This window comes from Pan paniscus, chromosome 18 (assembly GCF_029289425.2).
Source record: "Pan paniscus chromosome 18, NHGRI_mPanPan1-v2.0_pri, whole genome shotgun sequence".
Taxonomy (NCBI): domain Eukaryota; kingdom Metazoa; phylum Chordata; class Mammalia; order Primates; family Hominidae; genus Pan; species Pan paniscus.
This window is the reverse complement of record NC_073267.2, coordinates 11,926,655-11,940,720: the sequence shown is the minus strand read 5'-3', so window position 1 is coordinate 11,940,720 and position 14,066 is coordinate 11,926,655. Positions and strand designations below refer to the sequence as shown.

Genomic DNA, 14,066 nt, shown 5'->3' with positions numbered 1-14,066 from the left:
CGCAGTAGCGGGCGCCTGTAGTCCCAGCTACTCAGGAGGCTGAGGCAGGAGAATGATGTGAACCCGGGAAGCGGAGCTTGCAGTGAGCCGAGATCGTGTCACCGCACTCCAGCCTAGGCGACAGAGCGAGACTCTGTCTCAAAAAGTAAAACAAAAACAAAAACGAAAAAACCTGGTAGGGTGGGGGGTGATGTGTTCCTGTGGTCCCAGCTGTTGGGAGTGAGCTGTGATCCTGCCACTGTACTCCTGCCTTGGTGTCTCAAAAAAAAAACCTCAGGAAACCCCATGAAGACTTATGGCATCCCTAACTGACTGCCGTGTCGGGGGAGGGGACAGAAGAGGGGGCTTCAGGTGGCTCAGGAGGTTGCTCTAGGTGGTGCAGCTCAAGATTCTCAAATCCTAGGGCCTTGAGGCTTGGCCTGGGGCAGTGGGGAGCTACAGAAAGCAGTGGAGGGGGAGTGGGCAGCCAGAGACATGGTGGGGGCACCAGCAGGTCCCTTTCTGGCTCCAGGGGGCAGAGAGGAGAGTGTGGTGCTGCGGGCATGTGCCCACGGGTGGACAGCCGAGGCGGAGGTCCTGTTCCGGGATGGCAGGCAGCCCTCCCAGCCGCTGGGACGCCTGACCCTGCAGGCTGCCAACCAGAGTCTCCTGCTGGCCGCGCGCGGCTGCCAGGGGGACCTGCTGGGCCATGTGGAGGTGAGAGGGCCTGGGCTGGGACACAGGGAAGGGGTTACCGTTCTCTCACTGGGCAGAGGCCCCCGTGCCAGGAGCCCCGAGCCCTTGGGGTCCAGCTGTGCCCAGAAACCAGGGCAGACAACCCCATGGTGAGGCCCACACCTGCCGCTGGCACCGAGAACCTTGTGTCTACTTCATTCCTGCGAGGCCCCAGCCTCTTCCTCTGTCCTCACAGTCCAGGATTGCAGCAGTTGGCTCCCAGGTGCAAGCCCGGCTGGAAGAGAAGGTTCAAGGCTTGGGTGCCTCTGTGAGAAGGTTCCAGCAATTGGTAAGTATCACAGCAGGGGAGGGTGGGGGCTCAGGGTGGAGAGGTCCCCCTCTGGCCTGGCTTGTAGCCCCCACTCACCAGGCAGGAGGGTCTGGAGCTCTCTCTGCCCTGGACCTCACCCTGATTCTGCCTCGGTTTCCCTGTCCAGGTGCAGCCGGCAGGCACCCTGGACGGCGTGGCAGGCCTCCTTCTGCAGCTGTCCCAGGCGGGGCGGGAGGCCATGCAGGCGAGTGGTTGGGCAGTAGCCACTTTGTGGGCCCGGAGCCAGGCACTGACCCAGCACCTGCCTCTTTACCTGGAGTGGCTGCAGGTGGGGCTGGAGCAGCTGCGGGAGGAGCTGGAATGTAAGTGCGGGAGGGGGAGGGCTCAATCCTGTGTGGAAATCAATGCCCCCCCTCTCCACCCGGGCCCTAAGCGCTCACATTGGCCTGTGGCACTGTTTCAATCAGAAATGTGGCCTCGCTTCCCATGGGCCTGCAGCCCAGCTGTGTTTAGCCCCCTGCCTTATTTCTTATAGATCTACAGCCTTCGTTTTTTCTGGGTCTGCTGTGTCATTTCTTACAGAGTCTCCAAGCTCATCTCCCTTATGCCTGCTGCCTAGGTTTTTTCAGTCTCCCGCCTGCTTTCTTTTGAGTATACAGCCTTGTTTCTGTGAAGCTCACTGCCACAGCATCTCTTTCTGGTTCCACGATGAGCTCAATGTGGCCACATGGTCGTTAAAGGCTCACACCTGCTGCCCCAACCGGCCTCCTTGCAGGACTGGGAACCTCTGGCCTCTCCGCCATCCAGGGCTAATGCCCAGTACAGCACAGAGCCCCCAAGGCCCTGCCCAGTGCCAGGGTGGGCATCCCTCTGACTGGCTGTTGAATGTTACCTCCCGATCCTCCCTGCCATGCCAGTGTTCCTGTGACCACCCCCAGGGCAGTGAATCTGGAGGAATGTGCCAGGACTCCTCCCAGCGCTATTCACGGCTGTGATTTATTATAGTGAGGGGATGCAGGAATGTCAGCACAGGGAAGGGGGCTGGGGCGGAGTCTAGGGAGAACCAGGGCCAGTGCCCAGGGTACTCTCCCAGTCCCAGCATTTTCACACAGGATGCATTTAGCTGTCCCAGCTGTCACCAGAGCAGCTCCTGGGAGACTCAGCACCCAGGGTTTTTACTGGGGGCTGCCACACTGGCAGGTGCTGCTTGGCACGGACCACACTGTCAGACTCCTAGGAGGCAAGCAGGGGTCCGGCATAAACCACGTTTGTACGAACAGTTCAGATGCAGGGAGCCTCATATCAATTCTAGGACTGGTGGGAACCCTCCCCCAATCCAAGTTCCCAGACAACCTTATAAGCAGGCCTTGCAGAGACGGCTCAGGCCTGCTGTGACAACTCCCCTGTAATCTCCAGTGCCACTGCTCTGTTCCAGTTCCCCCAGTTCCCCACATCTTAATCCCAGGAACAGGCCCTATCTCCTCGAGGCCTGGCGTGTCTGGGCAGGGCTGGTTCTCTGACCTGCCCTGAGGTCTCATGGTGGGTGGTGGCTGCCTGTTGCAGGGCCCCTGGCCACACTGAAGGATGCCTACCTGGAGGTGACACTGCGGCCCCTGGAGGAGGTGTGGCGGGAGCGAGCAGAGGAGGCCATGCGGCGGCTGCAGGCCTGGGTGCCCGGGATGCCAGGCAATGGGGGTCCAAGGCCCATCAGGGCGGCCCTGGGGGCCATGAAAGGAGCCCTGGAGCTGGTGAGTGAGCAAGGATGGGGCGTAGTTGGCAGGTGAGGATGACTGAGCCAGCTCTCGCTGTCCCCTCCCTCTCCAGGCCGCCCACCAGATGCTGTCTTGGGCTGAGGCCACGTTCTCACGGGCACTGAAGAGGCTCTGCAAACCACTGCTGGACCTGTACAGCCTGTCGGCCAGGTAACTCGGGGTTTGGGAGTAGCGCATCCTGCGTGCCTGCCACATACCAGGTGCAGTGCTGAATGCTTTGACACCTTCCGACACACTGACTCCTGTGACCGCCCTGCCCAGGGGCTTCTCTCCTTGTTTTACAGATGAGGAAGCTGGGCTTTCTTCCTCACTCCATAGATACCTCGTGAGCACTGGCCGAGGGTAGGCAGGATTTCAGGAGCTGCAGAGAGCGCAGTGGCTGAGACTGACCCTGCCTTCAGGAAGCTCACTTTTACTCAGACACGAAGCACAAGGAAGTCATCTACACCGGGGCTGGCACAGCTCCCTACAGAGGGCCTGAGAGTCGCATCTTAAGCAGGCCATTCGGCTCTGTCACATTTCCTTGCTTTTGTTTTGTAATCTTTTTTTTTTTTTTTTTTTGAGATGGAGTTTTGCTCTTGTTGCCCAGGCTAGAGTACAGTGGTGCAATCTTGGCTCACTGCAACCTCCACTTCCTGTGTTCAAGTCATTCTCCTGCCTCAGCCTCCCTAGTAGCTGGGACTCCAGGTGCGGGTGCCATCCCACCCAGCTAATTTTTTGTATTTTTAGTAGAGACAGGGTTTTGCCATGTTGGCCAGGCTGGTCTCAAACTCCTGACCTTAGGTGATCCACCTGCCTTGGCCTCCCAAAGTGTTGGGATTAGAGGCATGAGCCACCGCACCTGGCCTGTTTTGTAATAATCTTTTTAACACACGAAAACCCTTCTTACTTGCAGGCCGTGCAGAAGCTGGCCACAGGCTGGGGCCCACTGGTCAGCATTTACCACCCCTGAGCTATACGTTAGGTAGCAAATGCTAGAGAAGGAACATCGGTGAGATGGGGGGGTGGATCCTATGAAACGGTGTGGCCATGACTGGCTTTGAGGAGAAGGTAGAGTTTGAGCAAGAGCCACGGGGCCAGCGTGGGAAGAGCGCTCCAGGTGGGGGTCACCACTGCACAAAGGCCTGGGAGAGGGATGTGCCTGGCCTGTTTGTTTTTGAGATGGAGTCTTGTTCTTTGTTGCCCAGGCTGGAGTACAATGGTGTGATCTCAGCTCACTGCAACCTCTGCCTCCCAAGTTCAAGCGATTCTCCTGCCTTAGCCTCTCAAGTAGCTGGGATTACAAGCATTTGCCACCAAGCCCAGCGAATTTTTGTATTTTTAGTAGAGACGGGGTTTCACCATATTAGCCAGGCCGGTCTCAGACTCCTGAGCTCAAGCAACTTGGCCTCTCAAAGTGCTGGGATTATAGGCATGAGCCACCAAGCCCAGCCCTGTCTATTTGAATATCAAGCCAGCAGGGCTGGAGCAGAATGCCTGCAAGGGAGAGTGGATGTGACTGGGAGTTCCTAAGACTGGGGAGGCGGGTAGGTGGGGCTCGGGTGGTCTCTCGCTTCTGCTCTGACCTAGGAAGGACGTGATCGCCCTTTCACTTTAAAAGACCCTTTGGCCCCTGTGTTGAGAACACGGGGGTGGTGGATAGAAGGGGGGAGCCCAGTTTAGAGCAGAGACCTGGGGACCCAGTATCCTTCCCCTCACAGGCACGAGGCCCACCAGGAACCGGGCTCCAAGCAGGGAGGCAGCTCCTTCTTCCATGCTGGTGGCCTTGCAGAGCATCTGGAATCCGGCTCTGCCTCAGTGCTCTGTGCCTCAGTTTCCCCAGCCATAAAATAGGGACTAAACCCACATCATGGGGACAAGACTCCCTATAATACAAGTTCCTGCTCCTGCCTTCCTGCAGTCAGAATGGAGGCTGATGAAGGGAAGAGCTGCCAGGGCGGGGTTTGGCTTGGCTGAAGAATGACCTGCCTGGTTACTCACCTACCTGGTGAGTGGGATCCTGTCACTGTTAGGTGGGGGTGCCAAAACGTGGATTCAGGTGGCAGAGAGGGAGTTGAGGCTGCTTCCTGCCTCCAGCTGCAGGGCCTCTGGGTTCCTAGAAGTAAGCAAGTGAGGCCACCTGCCCCTGCTCCCTCTCTACTGGCCCATCAACAACAGGGTATGAGATGTTTGTCTTCCCACTACACCCCCATATGAGCTGACATCCCCCTGATCATTGAAATCTCACAGGCTTGACCCCTACTCTAGATCCTGAGAAAGTTCCAGTCTTCCCCTAAACTGTAGAAATTTTCTAGACCTGTTGGCCAGGCACAGTGGCTCACACCTGTAATCCCAGCACTTTGGGAGGCCGAGGTGGGCAGATCAGTTGAAGTCAGGAGTTTGAGACTAGCCTGGCCAATGTGGTGAAACTCCAACTCTACTAAAAATACAAAAATTAGCCGGGTGTTGCGGTGGGCGCTGGTAGTCCCAGCTACTTGGGAGGCTGAGGCAGGAGAATCAAACCCGGGGAGGCAGAGGTTGCAGTGAGTTGAGATTGTGCCACTACACTCCAGCCTGGGCGACAGAATGAGATTCTTAAAAAACAAAACAAAAAAAATTTCCTAGACCTTCCAGCTCCTGTCCTCGGCATCCCCACACATAAGCCCATGCTGCCCAAGACCCGGGGAGCAGAGTAGGCATGACATCGGACATCTGTGTCCTCAAAGTGGGGCAGCTTGTTTCTGTCCCCAGCCATCATCCACCACCTCCGTTGTCATGCCGGCCTCTGTCCTCCTCCACCTCATGATGGGATTTCCCAAAACAAGGACAGCCCCTCCCTGAAAGGCACCCTCATGCTCTCCACTGCAGAGCTCTTCCTGCAGACCTAGAAGCTCCCCTCTGCAGCCAAGGGAAGCAAGGCTCGGGCAGGCACAGTGACTTGTCCTCTGCATTCCCTCCAGGAACCGCTCAGTGGTGGTGACGCTACCACTGTTGCCTGCGGGGGACGAGCCCCTGGACGTGGCCCGGGTGACCAGCTACCTCGTGGAGGAGAAGCTGCTGCGGCCGCTCCGAGAGCTGTCTGGGGCCAACGTGCTGGCTGAGTACTACTGGCTCAGACGCCGCCTGCTGGCGGGCCCCTGGGAATGTGAGTCCTGCCCCGGGCTGTGCCGCCCTCCTCCCTGGGAGCCCCTGCCCCCTGGGCACAGGGAAGCCTCCATAGGCTAGTAGCATCACAGTGCCAGGCCCAGAGCTTACTGGACTTCCCAAGGTCCTATGAGACTAGGGCTGAGGCTACACATCCTGCTTTTGTCCAGAATATAAGTCCTGGCCCTGCAGAGGGGTGAGGAGGGCGGTTTAGGGCTTCAGGCCAGCTCCCTCCCTGCGGGCACTGCTGGAGAAGACGGCAGCCCTCCAGTTCCAGCTGGAAGAGAACTGACCGACTTCAGACTCGCCGGTCAGAGGCGACCTGTAGCCAAGGGCTGGGGAGCTCGCGTGTGGCTCAGGCTTGCTGTGTGGCCAGGCAACTCAAGTCTAACCTCTGTGGGACTTGGTTTCCTCCACCATGAAATGCTGTGTGGCCAGGTGAGTCTAACCTGTGGGACTCTACTTGCTCCACCTTGAAATGCAGGTAACAACGTGGCTCGCTCATATGGGTAATGGCCATGTACTGTTCTTGATGCAGGGGGAGCCCCTCATGTCTGTGGGGGAACCCGGTACCCAGGCTTGGCAAGGAGTGCTTTATGTGTGTGGGACTCACACCCAGGCCCAGGGCTCCCTAGAAGCGTGGGCGCAGTCATGTCTAAGCAGCACGTTGGTGTTGTAGAAAACAGCCTGGTCTTCAAGTTCCATGTGTGTGATCGTGGGCTTCTCTGTGCCTCTCAGTTCTGACAGCTGCCCACGGGGCTGGTAGTGCCTCCCTCAGGATGCTGGGACTGGCCGACAGGTGCCTGGCTGTGCACCATAGATGGTGCTTCCTGGCCACGGGCAAGGGCACCCCCCCCCCCCCCCCCGCAAGCCACAGCTCAGGGGCCGCACTGGCTAGACTGGTCAGACCTCCTTCTCAGGCCATCTGTTCCCTACCCTGAAGAGGGTAGGTCTGCAGGACATCAGTCTTGTGTTTGAGGGACCCGTTGGCTATCCACTTACATAGTGAATGTTTCCCCCCATCCCCGCCAGCAGCTTCATTGAGATTAAATGGATAACTTGTATGATGTGTGACATTTTTTTTTGAGACTAGGTCTCACTCTGTTGTCCTGACTGGAGTGCAGTGGCGTGATCTCGGCTCACCGTAGCCTTGAACTTCTGGGCTCAAGTGATCCTCCTGCCTCAGTCCCCCAAAGTGCTGGGATGGCTTAGCGCCGCCGTGCCTGGCCGATGTGTGAATTTTAAGTGTACGATTCAGTGGCTTCTAGTTTATTCAGAGTTGTGCCTGCATCACCACAGTCGATTTTAAAACGTTTTCATCACCCCAAACTGAAACCCTGCAGCCACCAATCTGCCTTCTGTCCATGGCTGTGCCTGCTCTGGACAGTTTATATAAACAGAAGCACAGAACATGTGGCATTTGAGCCAGGCTTTTTTACTTACCACAGTATTTTTCTAGCAGGTCTCAGGACTCCTTTCCTTGTTAGGGCTGAATTGCCAGTAGATCTTCAGCTCATGTCGTCTTAAAGCCGGTGGGGGATCCCTGGGCCTCTGGCTGCTGCGCCAGGGGAGGGGGAATCCAGGCCTCAGGGCAGGCTAAGCCAAAGCTCTAGGCATCGGGGCACCCAGCAGGCATTGGGCTCCTATTGCGGTGGGTGGAGCTGGCCCCACTCACCCTGCCTTTGGGCTGCTTCTCCCCAGACCATGCCCTGGTGGCCGGGGCCCAGCACGTGGTGACCTTCGACGGCCGGGTATGGGACCTCAGCGCCCAGTGTGGCAGCATCCTTCTGGCCCAGGACTTTGCTCACAACACATTCTCGCTGATGCTGAGTCGGACAGGCTCGGGGCTCACAGCCCTGTTCGTGGAACTTAACCGCAAGACCCTCATCCTCTACCCCAGTCTGCAGGTGAGCAGGAGAGGCATGGCAGCCTGCAGGACTGAGCCTCCCCTGGAGACCTGTGCCCATGGCAGGTCGCCTGGGGGGATGGCACTTTCAAGCTTGTCACCTGGCTGTGGGTCAGACCTCCTGCCCAGCCCCCTCTGGCCCACAGGCCTACAGGCTGTACAACTCCTCCCTGCCGGGGGACAGCTGTCCGGATCTCAAGCTGCATCCTGCCACGACAAGGAAGGACGTCTCCAGGATTGAGTTGGCCAGCGAGGACGGGGTCTCTGTCTCCTGTGACATGCCCACCGGCCTCTGCAGCCTGACTCTGGGCCTCTGGCAGCACGGTGGGTCTGGGCCCCAGGAGGGTTGGCCCCACCTACAGAGGACTCTTTGGGATGCACCCCTTTAAGCCTCCAGGGCGGCAGGGGGCTACCGTGCATGCAGAGCCTCTGCCGGCCTCGTCTCTAGCATGGCAGCGCGTGTGCCCTCAACTCCTCATCTAGCCTCATGCCATTGACCCCATCTCCAGATGACCGCACAGAGGCCCAGGGCTTTCTGTCCCATCCCTGGGACACGCGGCTCCAGTGTGGAGTTGGCCCTTCTGTGGTCCCTCTGCCAAGGAACACAAAGGGCGGGCCTGGATTCCAGCCACTTGAGCTGAGGACATGGGGAGGGGACGTGGGATACACATGCTGTCCTGAGCCCCTGTGCTTTCTCTTCCTCCTCTGATGAGGGTTTACAGCCAGGGCCTGGGCTCCAGGAGTCCGGGGTGGAGGTGGTGGGACTCTACTGCTCCTCTGTGTGCCTCAGGCTCATCTCACACACAGGTCCTGAGGCAGCAGGGCTGGGGCTGGGGGAGGATCACAGGCTCTTACGGCCGGCCTCAGCTTCTCTCTTCCCCACAGGCATATCCGCTGGTCTTCTGGGCACCAACGACAATGAAGCAGGCAATGAGCTGATGTTGCCGGATGGCTCTATGGCCCACAGCCTGGAGGAGCTCAGCCTGGCCTGGCAGGTGAGCGGGTACACCTGCCTGTCCTCCTTCCAGCTGAGGTTCTTGAGGGCTGCTCACTGCAGAGTCCCGGGAGAGGCAGGCGGGCTGATGGCTCTGCAGAGGACTTCATAGGCCCAGGGTTTGGGGGAAGTCTCCTGCTGAGGCCAATGGATGTGGCGGAGTCACATGGTCCAGCAGGAGGCCTGAGTCTTGCATCCATCCTGCCAGGTGGGTGGTGACTGCAGGGCCACCGAGAAGCCTCAGCAGGCCTGCCCAGGACAGCTCCCCACCTGCCGGGCCTTCTTCGAGGACCCCCACTCCAGCTTGAGGAACTGCTTCCGGGTGGTGAGTGTGAGCCTGGCCCAGGGGGTGCAGAAGGCCCTTTCTCTGATCAAGCCTAGGCCCCTCCTCAGGGTGTGGACAGTGACTCGGTGTCCCTGATTTCAGGTAGACCCTACACCATTCCTCAGCCTGTGTGTGCAGGACCCCTGTGGCACCCAGGAGCTCCAGCCTGCCTGCAACCTGGTGGCCACCTACATCCACCTGTGTGCCCGGGGCTTCGTACCCCTGGCCCCTCCTCCACAGTGTGGTAAGCTGCCCCAGCCATCTAGCACTCTGCCCCCTGTCTGGCATCTGCCTTCCAGCCCAGAGGGAAAACCAGTCCCTTTCTCTCACCAGGGAGGACAAATAATTGTCATTCAAGGAGCTAAGAGTCACAACATTTATTAAGACTGCCTGTTTGGATGTGTGTCCCCTCGAGGCGGGTACATGCCTCATGATGACCTAGTGCCCTCCGTTTGGTGAAGAGTGAGTTCTTGCTCTATTAGTTCCCATGAGAGCAGGTTGTTTAAAAAGAAGCTGGCAAGGCTGGGCACCGTGGCTCACGCCTGTAATCCCAGCACTTTGGGAGGTTGAGGTGGGTGCATCACGAGGTCAGGAGATCGAGACCATCCTGGCTAACACGGTGAAACCCCGTCTCTACTAAAAATACAAACAAATTAGCCGGGCATGGTTGCGGGCACCTGTAGTCCCAGCTACTCAGGAGGCTGAGGCAGGAGAATGGCGTGAACCCAGGAGGCAGAGCTTGTAGTGAGCTGAGACTGCACCACTGCACTCTAGCCTGGGCGACAGAGTGAGACTCTGTCTCAAAAAAAAAGACCCTGGCACCTCCTTCCTCCTGCCATGATTGTAAGCTTCCTGAGGCCTCCCAGAAGCCAAGCAAATGCTGGAGCCATGCTTTTACAGCCTGTAGAACTGTGAGCCAATTATCTCTATCATTTATGAACTACCCAGCCTCAGGTGCTCCTTTATATCACTGTAAATGGATTCCCTACCCCCTACTTAGCTAAGTGTCCGCAGAGCCACATTAAGTCGCCTCTTGAAAATTTGCCATTAGGTTTTTTTCTTTTTTGGGACAGTCTCACTCTGTCACCCAGGCTGGAGTGCAGTGGCACAATCTCGGCTCACTGCAACTTCCACCTCCTGGGTTCAAGCAGTTCTCCTGCCTCGGCCTCCGAAAGTGCTGAAATGACAGGCAGGAGCCACCACTCCCAGGCTCATCAGGGATTTGAATGTACACCACTGTTTAGGGAAAATACTCAGCCCTGTTTTCTCTCTGCTCTCACACCACGACAATCATCAACACAGCAGATGACTTCTGTGACCAAATGTGTGTTGTCCCCACTACCAGGGTGTCCCTCTAATTCAGTCCTAACACCAGCTACCTGGAGACAGCATCAGATCCCATGTGGTGAGAGCTCCGTCATCCAGTGCTGCGTATGATTCCCACAGCCAAAGCCCCACTAAATGGGCATAGAAGTCAGTGGCAACAACAGGAGTAGACTTCCAAGAGCTTCAGATGCCAGAATTAGTGGCTGCCATATAGACATTTAAAACCTTAACAGCAGAAGAGAAAATTAATGAATTGGGAAATATGACAAAGGGAGGGTGAAATAAGAGGATCCAACATGTCTAAAAGAAATGCCGGGTGTGGTGGCTCATGCCTGTAATCCCAGCACTTTGGGAGGCCAAGATGGGCAGATCGCCTGAGGTCAGGAGTTTGAGACCAGCCTGGCCAACATGGCGAAACCCCCGTCTCTACCACAAATACAAAAATTAGCCTGGTGTGGTGGCGTGCTCCTGTAATCCCAGCAACTATGAAGGCTGAGGCAGGAGAATCGCTTGAACCCAGGAGGACGCAGTGAGCCGAGATTGTGCTACTGCACTCCAGCCTGAACAACAGAGCAAGACTCCGTCTCAAAAAAAAAAAAAATTCCAGAATAAAAACAGACACAGGACCCTTTAGAGTCAGCAGGCACGATCCCCAATACAATAAATCCATCCATACCAAGACCCATCAGAACAAAACTGCAGAAAAAACAAAGAAAAGGTCCTAAAAGCTACCGAAGAGGGTGGAAAGAAGGAAGAACATGTTGATATCTGATCGCCCACCAGCAACAGCAGAAGACAGTGGAGTAAGAGAAAATAAGCATGAGGTTAGCGTGTGTACCCAGCTCAACTATTATTTAAGAATGAAATAGCCCCTCAGCACTGATCTGTCTAGAGATATCTTTACCATGAATGACACTTACTCAAGGGATCCACCGACGTTCATTTACGTAGTCTATGGCTGCTTTCCTGCTACAGAGGCAGAGTATTTGCAAGAGAGATCTTATTTTTGCTGTCTGAAAGACTCTATTAAGAAGATGGAAAGATAAGCTACAGATTGGGAAAAATGTTTACAAACCACCTATCAGACCGAGGACTCATCTCTAGAATATATAAAGAACTCAAAGCTCAAAAGTAGGGCAGGTGTGGTGGCTCACACTTGTACTCCCAGCACTTTGGGAGGCTGAGGCGAGATTGCTTGAACCCAGGAGGTCAAGGCTGCAGTGAGCCATGATCACACTCCTGCCTGCATGACAGACTGAGACCCTGTCTCACAAAACAAAAACTCAAAAGTAAACAATGGGAAATAAATGCATGAAAAATGTTTGCAATGCCAGCTGCAGAGAAACAAGGTAGTGCCACACACCTGAGCTCCAGTGAGTTCCGGCACGGGTGGTGAGTTCCAAGGACTCAGCAGCGTAAAGCATTGGTTGAACATCCAAATGGCCAGGTTGTGATTTCAGCGTCCAGTTATGAGTGCACTATAAAAAGCACCGTTCTAGTACCAAAAATGTGACTGGTGAGAATATAGGACAACTGCTTGCAGAGCCAGGCTTAAGGCAGGAATCAACTTCATGGTCTACCAACCAGACCCTTGGGAGGCAGCCTTGGACTTGATGAGACAACTATGAAGTGCCAAGATGGGAGGTGCTGTGGCTCCACAGGAACCTCGGAGAATCTGTGAATCAAGCAGAAGTGCTCGTTGTTTCGACCATGTAAATACAAAGCTGTCCGCTACGTCAGCCATCAACAAAACATCTGGGAGGACAATAGAGAAGACTTACAGCCACAGTGTCACAATGGAATGGTATCTGCAGTTAAGGTCCTCTCCCTCCCTTAGGGTTTATTTTTTTAAATCAAGGGCTAAGTTATTCCCCTCTTGGACACCAGACAAGTATCTAAGAAAAGCAGTCACCCGTTATAATTAACTTTTGAAGGACAAATTAAAAGGTGGTTATAAGTTACAAAATAAAGGCATATTATGAACTCTCATAGAAAATTAAGACACTTATTATTCTTATTGTTTTTTTGAGACGGGGTCTCTGCTCTGTCCTTCAGGCTGGAGTGCAGTGGTGCAGCCTCCCGAGTAGCTGGGATTACAGGCATGCGCCACCACCCCTGGCGAATTTTTGTATTTTTAGTAGAGACGAGGTTTCACCATGTTGGCCAGGCTGGTCTCGAACTCCTGACTTCGTGATCTGCCCGCCTCGTGTCTGGCCAGAGAAATTAAGACATTCTCAGATAAACAAAAGCTGAGAGAGTTCATTATGCAAGAAATGCAAAAGGGAGTCCTTCAAGTCAAAAAAAAAAAAAAAGATGCTAGGTAGAAATGTGAGGCCACATATAAAGACCTGTATTGTAATTTTGATTCATCTCTGTAATTATTTTATTGGATTTAAAAGAGGTATAATTATACATCTATGTTAAACATATAATTTGTGAAAAAAAAAAATAAGCATGGTGGTGGCATGCACTTGTAGTCTCAGCTACTCAGGAGGATCGCTTGAGTCCAGGGGGCTTCAGGTTACACTGAGCTATGATAATGCCACTGCACTCCAGCTTGGGTGACAGAGTGACACCCTGTCTCTAAAAATAGATATACTTTGTGATATCAACAACATAGGAGGGGGGCAGAGCTGTCAAAGAGTAGGGTATTTGCATGTGATTGAACTTACCTGTTTAAAATGGATTGCTCTAACTTCAGGATGTTTCGTGTAATCCCCATGGTAATGACAACATATCTATAGAATGTACACAAAAGGAAATGAGATCCTAAGTGTGTCACAATAAAAACATCAATTAAACACAAAGGGACGAAATGAGAGAAAAAGCAAACCATAAGCCATGCAGAAAACAATCAACAGCGTGGCACCAGAAAGTCCTTCCCCATCGGGAAGTCCCGTCAATAGTGTGCTGGAGTCCCCCCACAGCAACTGGTCACCGCAGTCCTTGGCTGTGGGCCTCATGACACAGTCACCAGGTTAGTCAGTTGCATCAGAATGATAATCTTTAAAAATACAAATGAATTCCACAATCAAAAGACTAAGAGACTTACACAGGTTGAAAGTGAAAGGATGAAATAAGATAGAGAAGGAGTAGCTATACTAATACCAGACAAAATCGACCTAAGGTCAAAAGCTGTTATAAGAGATAATGATAACAGTCAATTCACCAAAAAGATGTCACAGTTATAAATGTACATGCAACGCACCTCAGAGCTCCTAAATATATTAAGCAAACACTGTAGAATGAAAGGAGAAATAGATAGTTCTACGATAATGGTAGGAGACTTTACCTCACTTTTTTTATTTTTTTGAGATGGAATCTCACTCTGTTGCCCAGGCTGGAGTGCAGTGGCATGATAATGGCTCACTGCAACCTCCACCTCCTGGGTTCAAGTGATTCTTAGGCCTCAGAGTAGCTGGGATTACAGGCGTATGCCACCACGACCAGCTATTTTCAGTAGAGACAGGGTTTCACCATGTTGGCCAGGCTGGTCTTGAACTCCTGACCTCAGGTGATCCACCCATCTTGGCCTCCTAAAGTGCTGGGGTTACAGACCTGAGCCACTGCACCTGGCCCAATACCTCACTTTCAATAATGGATACAACACCCAGACACAAGATCAAGAAGGAAAC

General features: G+C 54.3%; 1 protein-coding gene across 1 annotated transcript in view; it reads left to right on the top strand.

Moving 5' to 3' along the window:
• The window catches only part of LOC117976364 (uncharacterized), a 145,069-nt gene that overhangs the window by 124,064 nt on the left and 6,939 nt on the right, over positions 1 to 14,066 (top strand). Inside the window, exons 51-61 of the mRNA XM_063597944.1 lie at positions 512 to 696; positions 911 to 1,003; positions 1,152 to 1,347; positions 2,549 to 2,733; positions 2,810 to 2,907; positions 5,697 to 5,881; positions 7,582 to 7,787; positions 7,933 to 8,110; positions 8,672 to 8,781; positions 8,989 to 9,105; positions 9,208 to 9,349. Coding sequence (XP_063454014.1) covers positions 512 to 696; positions 911 to 1,003; positions 1,152 to 1,347; positions 2,549 to 2,733; positions 2,810 to 2,907; positions 5,697 to 5,881; positions 7,582 to 7,787; positions 7,933 to 8,110; positions 8,672 to 8,781; positions 8,989 to 9,105; positions 9,208 to 9,349 — 1,695 coding nt within the window. The remainder of the gene's footprint in view (positions 1 to 511; positions 697 to 910; positions 1,004 to 1,151; positions 1,348 to 2,548; positions 2,734 to 2,809; positions 2,908 to 5,696; positions 5,882 to 7,581; positions 7,788 to 7,932; positions 8,111 to 8,671; positions 8,782 to 8,988; positions 9,106 to 9,207; positions 9,350 to 14,066) is intronic.